Source organism: Protobothrops mucrosquamatus, unplaced genomic scaffold (assembly GCF_001527695.2).
Source record: "Protobothrops mucrosquamatus isolate PMUCROS unplaced genomic scaffold, P.Mucros_1.0 scaffold1010, whole genome shotgun sequence".
NCBI classification, from domain to species: domain Eukaryota; kingdom Metazoa; phylum Chordata; class Lepidosauria; order Squamata; family Viperidae; genus Protobothrops; species Protobothrops mucrosquamatus.
In genome coordinates, this window is record NW_015387246.1 from 125,566 (window position 1) to 134,896 (window position 9,331).

At 37.5% G+C, this 9,331-nt stretch overlaps 1 protein-coding gene across 1 annotated transcript in view; it reads left to right on the forward strand.

Moving 5' to 3' along the window:
• The window catches only part of DISC1 (DISC1 scaffold protein), a 38,874-nt gene that overhangs the window by 22,057 nt on the left and 7,486 nt on the right, over positions 1-9,331 (forward strand). The window contains exons 4-5 of the mRNA XM_015819887.2: positions 2,737-2,857; positions 5,153-5,388. Coding sequence (XP_015675373.1) covers positions 2,737-2,857; positions 5,153-5,388 — 357 coding nt within the window. The remainder of the gene's footprint in view (positions 1-2,736; positions 2,858-5,152; positions 5,389-9,331) is intronic.

Consider the following 9,331-nt stretch of genomic DNA (forward strand, 5'->3'; position numbering starts at 1 on the left):
TGGATATTTTTCGGTTTGTGCAGAATGCTGTCTTGATGTTGTGTTTGTGGAGGATCTTGCTGATTCTGTCTGTGGTGCCTTTTATGTATGGGAGGAGGGCTTTGCCGTTTTCTTGTTCTCTGTCTTGGATTTTGGTGGGGGTTTCTTTTCGGATTAGGTTGGTAATCTTATTTCTTTGGAATCCATTGGATGTTAGTACATTAGTGAGAGTGTGTAGTTCGGTTTTTAGGTGTTGTTCGTCAGCTAAGCATTTTGTTCCAGACATATTAATTATTATATTGATTCTCAAGGAATTCAGTAAGGGAATATGTTGCATTTACTCATTTGCCTGTGGTCAGTAATTGGCTTATTTTTGGCAATGAAAATGGTATGATAGACACAGAAACAGAATTCCTATAGAGAGTACAGGGAATGGCCTTGAAGGACAGACAGGAGGATAGGTCCCTGCTAAGGCAGATAAGAGGGGCTTGAGCTTGGGCCATGAAAGCAACTGGAGAAAACGTTCAAACAGGCCCCTTCCAAGTTCACATGAAGATAAAGGAAGGGAGGGACAGGAAAATTCAGCAAAGAAAACAATACAGATAGAAAAAGGAAAAAAAATCATTTAAATAAATGATTTCCAATCTTCTTTACAGCACTTACAAACTTGCTATCTCTCCACCCCCTTTACAACTACATATATAATTTCCTTTCTATTTTAAATTTTTTTTTAAATCAGCAAATCTAGAAATCACTAAGTCATTTTTATCCAGTTTCAACAAAAATTTCATAGAAGGTCTTTTCTGAAAGTAATTCTTGTTTTATCCCTGGCCATCCCAACAAAGTAATATCTTTTTCTATTTAAACCTAATCACTCCTTGTCAGTTAGAACGGTATCCCTTTCTGTTTGAGATTATCAGTCAGAAAGATGTGGGTTTTTTTCTCCATGCAGTTGTTGTAGAACCGGATTGTCTTCTTCATCACAAAGTGCACAGTAGCTTTTGGTACATTTCTTGATTTTACAAATCTTATATTAATTTGATTCCCTTATCAACTTCTGCATCATGTCATATTTGCCCCATTTTAAAAATTTTGCTAAGACTGCAGCAGCCCTTTTCTCAATATCATCACAAGGTTATTCTTATTCCTCTTATGGGCTATCTTAGTTTCCATTTATTTTTTTCCTTTTTAAAAAATGTTTCTGTTTTAGTTTCTAAAATTTCTATCTTTCCCTAAATCTGTCCACATTTTTAATTCATTTTTCTTCCTTTCTCCATTCTTCCTAAAAATATAAACAAATCTCTCTTAACAAATTCAGTCATTGTTATTGTCACAAATGTTGTGATATTCTTCCCCAATTTTTCAGACATCCTTTGTAAAATCTCAGGTTTAATCCCTATTGTTTGCTATGTTAACAAAGCCCCCACCCAAACAGAACACTCCCCCATCCAATCAGAGCACAGCGAACCCCCCATCCAATCAGAGCACAGCCAGGCTCCTTAACCAATCAGAACACACCTCCACCCAATCAGAACACAGCCAAGCTCCCACCCAATCAGCTCCAACCCCACTGGCAGTTAAAAGGAAGAAACAGCTGCGATCACACACCACTNATATATATATATATATATATATATATATATATATATATATATATATATATATATATATTTGCAATTGTCCTTAACTCTTTGTTTAAAAAAGTTAACCAATCATTTCTGTTGGAAAATTTAAACAGACCCCTTTCCAATGAAGGCATGTATTATTTATATAATTAATTCAAAGGCACTTTAAATTGAACAATTTTCCAAATTCAACTCATCCCTTTATCCATTTTAAATTTCCATAGATCAAAATTTTGGTAAGTATTTTGCTTTCAATTACTTTAAATTTTTTATAGTTTTTTTTTTTAAAAATTTCACTTTAATCGCACCTTGGGCCAAAGGAACACTCATCAGGTTTCAGCCTTTCCAGATAGACTACAAACACAATCAAATGAGCTAAGACGACATTACATCAGACAGCTTGCAAATCTGATAATACAAATCTCCCACCATCTCTTTTACAGGCTGAGAAGTTAGGGAGATTCCATTCTGAGTTTCTTTCTCAGGGCTATATTCTTCCTTATCTGTTTGTTCCCTAGCATCATCTCTTCCCCACCCTCACCTGCCACCCCTGTTTCCTAAGGTTATTCCCATATACCATTACGCCAGCTGGTCTAGTTGTTCTACTGTTCAGAAGGTCCCTGTATTTGTAACACAAAGTGTACATTGCAACATTGGTGTTTGAGTGAACCCAGAATCTTTTAGCAAGGTCTGCTGGGGTTGTGAGTTTTGTTTCTTCTGTGTCTCCCAATGTCCTTATCCATGGATTGCCTGCAGGTTCCCTATGAATCCCTGGGGTTTTCTTGGAAGGAACTACCTTCTGGAGCAGATATCGGCAATCTCTTGGCTTTTCCATATCCAGAGAAGCACTGTTGAAACAGGCTTGCCATCCAATCACCAGTTTCCACCTTAGCATCATCTCTATTCTTTGAAAACTTGTCAGTTCACCATTTTTCTCCACCTGGAAACCCCTCAGGTGTTGTATTTTAATCAGGGAATGGCATCTTTTGTCCTGTCCTGGCATTCTACAGATATATTGGACTCTATGTTGGGTTCATGGTCATTGTAGTCCAGTACATATGGAAGTTACCAGATTGGAGAAAATTGTAACAAACATCTTTATGTGTTTTCATATTTCTGAATGCTGTAACAGGGAAAGGAAACATCTCCCAGAAAAAAGTCATCAGAAGATATTAAGCCTTCCTTATCATGAAAAGATACAGGTTCCAGTTACAAAATGGGATCAGCTGCTTGAGGAAAAGAAGTGGATACAGGTAAGCAGAATATGATGTACTTTGTGGGATAGTCTTGTGGATATGGGCATGCACAGATAAACAAATACACACATTAGCACACATATATTGTTGCAAGACAAAAATCTTGAATAACCCTATCTGTTACTTGGAAAAAAAAAGGGAAATTGGGACCATAAGAGTTATACAAATTTTAAAAATACTTGGATGCTCCAAGTTCAGTTTGGTGAACATGTTTTTATTTTATAGTATTAGTTTTCAAATGTATTTATTAGTTTCTCTGCATTTTTCTTTTCTAAAAGTCTCCCAATAGCTTGATAGACAGAACCATACAATCAATATAGCAATCAGTATTTATTTATTTGCTTGCTTACTTACTTATTAATTACATTTATATGGCCATACAATTCACTCATGGTGACTCTGGGCAGCTTAAAAAAAAGCTACATTAGGGAAGTGGGAGGGGGTGGAATATTGCTTGAATCATTTTTGTTAAATATGATGTACTGTTTGTTATTCATTAATTACTTGAACATTACTGGAAAAATTCTTATCAAAATGGTATTGTTATCACCAGCACAATTTCTACTGCATTGTTAACAGTTCTATTCTTCTGGCAAAACAGGCAGTATCTTAAAGTTTATTGACAGTACATTTAAATTAGAAGAATTGACTCAAAATATAAGCTGATGTTTTAATAAATGAGTAAATAGAAATACAAATGGCATTTCAGGGTTTTTGTTCTATCAAAAAGAAGAAACCACAAAAGGAGAATATTTGTAGCCTAGGGCTGAAACGAAATGTCCTTGATATTCTCTGAGTTTGGTTTTTTTCTTGCAGATGTTTCATTACTCAGACTAAGTAACATCATCAGTGCTGATGGGAGTGGGGTTTGTTCTCACATTATAGGGCAGGGGTCTTCAAACTTGGCCCTTTTATGACTTGTGGACTTCAACTCCCAGAATTCCTCAGCCAGCATGCCTACTGAGGAATTCTGGGAGTTGAATTTCACAAGTCATAAAAGGGCTAAGTTTGAAGACCCCTGTTATAGGGCAAGCCACTAGACCAGAGTATAAATAGAGAGCAAACCCCATTCCCTGCCAGCACCTAGTTTGGGGAAGAAAATAGCCAAGTTCAGAGAGCACCAAGGACCCCCCAAATATCAGTATATCATCATGAGTCAAAGAATCCTACATTTTCTTCCTTTTCTGACAATAATTCTGATTATCATCACTTAATTATTATCAGATGTTCAACTGTAGTGATAGGGTTTTTTTTTAACCTCATTTCATGAAAATAAGGGTTTAGAGATGCATTTTCCATTATCTGAAGACTATTGAATTTCTGACATAATTCCCAGATTGATAGTACAGAGAATGAATGTGTTTGGGTTACAAGCTTGATTTTATACTCAAAATAACAGACCTGATGTTGTCCTGATGACCTCTTTTATCTTCATGACAGAGGTTGACACATTAGCTAGTCTGTTCTTTTCCTACTGAATCTTTCAGGCAGGGGTATAAATAGCATATACCTGAGGCTGCATAAGTGTAAATTGAATTTCTTCAGCCAATTCATTGGATCAAGAAAAAAAAGTGGTTCATCACGAGTTACTGAATATAACTGCAAAGTTAAATTAGCTTTTAAGTTTTGGCTTGACATCAACAGTGTGCTTTTTCAAAGTAACTGCCTGTTGCTATTTTGAATTCATGCCTTTATCTTGTAAATTTATATAATAAATAAGATGGAGTTTGGTGGTTTTTATGAAGAGATTGGACAACCATTCATCTGAAATGGTACAAGGTACCTTGCTTAAGCAGGGGGTTGGACTAGAAGACCTCCAAGGTTTCTTCCAATTGTTTAAATTCTATTATTATCTTCTATTATTCTGTTATTCAGTCCTAAAAAATGTAGGCCACACAGAAAATCTTATAAAAATTAACAGATTGTGCATACATTAACCATATCCAGTGGTGTTAAATCCAATCAACAAATGTGAAACGTTGGTCTTTTAAAGGGAATTTGAATCATTTATGAACACCTTGGCTCAGTGATGAATCTGGGCATTTTAAAAACATGATTTGATAATGGGATTTTTGTCTCAGTGTATATTGCCCATCAGGTGAAGAGGGCTGATTTGATTGGTTGGCCTGATTGGCCTGATCTATAAATGGTTTCCAGTCATACAGGACAGCAGTGTGGTCATATAACTCAAGTGTATGTGAAGAGGACTTGAGTTTCTCTTACACATTTTGTACCATTCATTGATCGGTTTTTCCTTGATAAAGATATACAGCATGTTCCATCTCCATGCAGAAAGAAATTGAAGTTCTTAGAGCAAAGCTGGTTGTTCTGGAAGCTAAAGATCAACAGTTAAAGATAGAAATTCAAGAACAAGACCGCCATATTCATGAGCAAGATTATGAACTGTCTACTTTGCTCAGCTGGGTGTCGCTCAAAGAACTGCAGACAATTGGCAAAGCCTTGGCTGATATTTTGGTGGCCTCCCATAATATTCCATATAGCTTGGATTTTCCAGAACCCATCAAAAGGTATTTGTTTTATGGATTATTTTGTGATAAAAGTCTGCTTTATTCCTTTGCCTCTTATTTTTCATTGCATTGTACTACATTTAATGAAGAAATACATATAAAGAAGTACAGTCTTTAATTCTATATTCCAGTTCTTAGAAAATTGCTGTATGTATCAGAGTAATATTGATATCTGGATTTGAATTTCCTTTACTGATAACCCCATGAAAACATTCATTTATTAGAATAATAGAATCTTAGAGTTATAAGGGTCCACTAAGCCAATGAATCAAATCCCCCACTCAGTATTGTAACACAAATTAAATTATCACAGATAAATGTCTGTCTAGTCTTCACTTGAACCCATGTAAAGAAAACTTGCCCGTCACCTCTCTGGGAAACTGTTTCATCATCAAACTTCTCTTGGTTAACAATGTCTCATTCAGTGAAAATTAAAACAAAGCTGAATGAGTGGTACTTACGACCAGTCCTCAAATCTCAGGCCATCCTAGCACCCCTGTGGTCACAACATTGTGATCTGGGTGCTTGGCAACCAGCTTGCACTTACAATCAAGTGAGAGAAGGGCGGGGTATAAATTGAATAAATTGAATAAAACCTAAATAAATTGAATAAATTGAATAAATTGAATAAAACCTAAACCTAAACCTAAACAATGGTTGCAGCATCCTGCGGACATGTGATTGCCATTCACGACCTTCCTTGCCAGCTTTCCATAAGCCCTGGTGGTGAAGTGGCTAGAATGCAGTATTGCAGGCTAACTCTGCCAACTGCCAGCAGTTCGATCCTGACTGGATCAAGGTTGACTCAGCCTTCCATCCTTCTGAGGTTGGTAAAATGAGGACCCAAATTGTTGGAGGCAATATGCTGACTCTGTAAACCGCTTACACATGGGGAAGCTGGCAGGGAATGTTGCAAAAGGCTCCTTTAAGTTGTTTGCACTCTAGTGGCTTTCCCTCCCAAGGATCCTGGCTATGGTATATGAGATCACAAAGGGACGGACACCTGTGTATCATCCCTCATCTGGCAGCAGTCACCCTAAGCCAGTGGTTCTCAACCTTTTTAATGCCGCAACCCCCAACTGGTCGTAAGTCGAGGACTAAACCGGTCGTAAGTTGAGGACTAAGCCAGTCGTAAGTCGAGGACTAAACCGGTCGTAAGTCGAGGACTACCCAACCGGTCGTAAGTCGAGGACTTTCCCTGCCCGGGAGCGCCACGCATGTGTGATTCCGCCCCCTGCACTGGCCGAGGCTAGCTGGCAAGCGGCAGAGACGGAGCAGGCCGACCACCAGCTGGCCCAGCCCAAGGGAGGTAAGGCACCCGCAGGAAAAGGGAAAAAAAATGGCGGACAGCCTTGCTTGGCGACCCCTGTGAAATGGTTGATTGACCCCAAATGGGGTCGCGACCCATAGGTTGAGAACCGCTGCCCTAAGCTCCACCATACTAGCACCATACTGCAGCAGCCACATATCTCACTGCTGTCCTGCTGGCAAACTGCCTAAGACTTGCAACTTCTTGTTGGCTTTTCCACTGATTTTATTTGCTGGAAGCCAGCAGGAAGTTTCAAAGAGATTCTCACTTAACGACATTGATTCTTGCTTAATGACGACAATGGGAACTGCCGGAATTGCTGTCACTAAGCAATGCATTCACTTTATGACCCCATAACTTAGCAATAGAAATTCCAACTGCAATTATTGTTTTTAAGTGAAGACTACTTGCATTATTTAAAAAAATGTTTTTTTTCCAGAAGCATGCAGTTAGAATCTGTTTTCCTATAGCTTAAATCCATTATTCCATGTCTTTAGAATGAGAGAGTGCAATCTTGACATGGCTTCCTGCACTGTGAAATCTTCTTCTGGTTGAGAAGAGTTGGTTTTATTTTGAAATGGCCCATATATTATGTGCATAGAGGAAGGTATTGTTACTTCACTTTCCGCCTAATTGTGCTGCACACACAAAGCACCTCGTAAAACTGTCCAGAGTTGCAGAGTCGGCACATAGAAATTCAATAAATAATATTATAACACCTGAAAATGAAATTCTACTGGAGCCCCTCCCACAACCTCATTTTTATTCCAATATCATATACCGTATGGAGATTTGATACCTGAAGAGTATGGAGATATGATGATTGGCCCATCCAAACACTTTGAGCTGTATTTTTTATGCCTTCAGTTTCATGTTTTGGAGGGTAATAACCCCCAAACAAGAAAAAAAAATGTCTCTTCTATCCTGCTAGAGTTACAGTAATACTTCTAATCCAAACGTTGCTTGGTCATTTATATATTTGGAATATTCAAGTGACATTTGGGACTGCTAATTAGAGCTGTATTCAATTTTTGTAGCTTTCTTTTTCTGCAGGAGCTCTCTGGAAATTGTTTTCCTTGATAGCTCGCTGTCATCTCTCTCTTTGGTTTAATAGAGCTTTGCTGTTGTCTTTTCTGTTAACGTGTCCTTGAGATGTGCTTATTTCTGTTTTTCTGCTAATTCATGTTGAAGCACAGTACTGTTGACTGTTTTTTTTTCTTTGAAGCCACTGCATTCTCCATCAAGAGGTTCACTATTAAATGTCTTTAAGCTCCCTGCTCCCCAGCTCCATTTGTTCAGTTGTTGGATGCTCTATTTTTAGTTGGATTTAATGACTTTGATACCTGACTTGCATACCTGATTTATCACACTGTGAAATAACTAGACCAACATGGATCCTTCCCATAGGGAACTGATATAATCTTCAAACAGCACAATGTGCACAAGATCTAAAAAAAAATATTCTCTGCACATCCTGTATCAATTTAATAGCCACAAATGTTAAGATCTGGACAATTTTTTTAGAAAAAACCATCCAGCTCCTAGTTAAATCTGAATGATATGCAAACTATTATTTGCACTTTTAATTTTATTTTGAACCTTTTTACACCTTTTAAACCTTTTTAACTCTTCGTATCAGTGACTTCTTGATAATTATGTCCTGGGAATTCAAAGGCTATTTCCATAAGCTGTCATTTGCAACCTTGAAATCCTGTAAAATTTAAAAGCCAGCAGTGGTGTTCTCACTGTTTCTTGATATAGCACATCATTTGATCCATGAAACCTGTAGAAGAGCATGACAGATGGTTTTTCCCTAGTTCCCCATGACTCTTTGACATCCAGTACTTTTATTGGATGCATTGAAACAAAAACACCAGTACTTACAAAGGGATGTTAAGACACTAAGCTGCTCCTTGTACTGATCAATTAAGTAGTGAGGAGCTAGTGAGATACAAGTGACTTATTCTATTAGGGGAGGAGAAGATTCATCCAAATAAGTGAGAGAAGTCCAATGCTTCAAGTGGAAAATTCCATGTGTTTTTCCGCTTGAAGTGCAGGAGGAAGTACATGGCTTCAATTGCCCACCAAAGATGGAAGTCTGGAGTCAAATGAGTACAGAGCCAGTTCTGGGAGCAACATGAATGCTTCATATTGAAGCCCCCAAGAGACAATTCTTGTGCTTTCTGCATCTTTTAACATGCTCGTGTTATTACTGAAGTCTGAAACATGGAATACAATAGCTTTTCCTCTCTATCCCTAATTTATGTAGAAAATTACACTGATTCACAGAACCTTGCTTAAATTTAGAATCCAAATACATTTTTATTATTTTTTTACTTCATTTGTTCCTAGAGTCAAAATATATTCTTCTTCTTCTCCTTCTTCTTCTTCTCCTTCTCCTTCTTCTCCTTCTTCTCCTTCTTCTCCTTCTTCTCCTTCTTCTCCTTCTTCTTCTTCTTCTTCTTCTTCTTCTTCTTCTTCTTCTTCTTCTTCTTCTTCTTCTTCTTCTTCTTCTTCTTCTTCTTCTTCTTCTTCTTCTTCTTCTTCTTCTTCTTCTTCTTCTTCTTCTTCTTCTTCTTCTTCTTCTTCTTCTTCTTCTTCTTCTTCTTCTTCTTCTTCTTCTTCTTCTTCTTC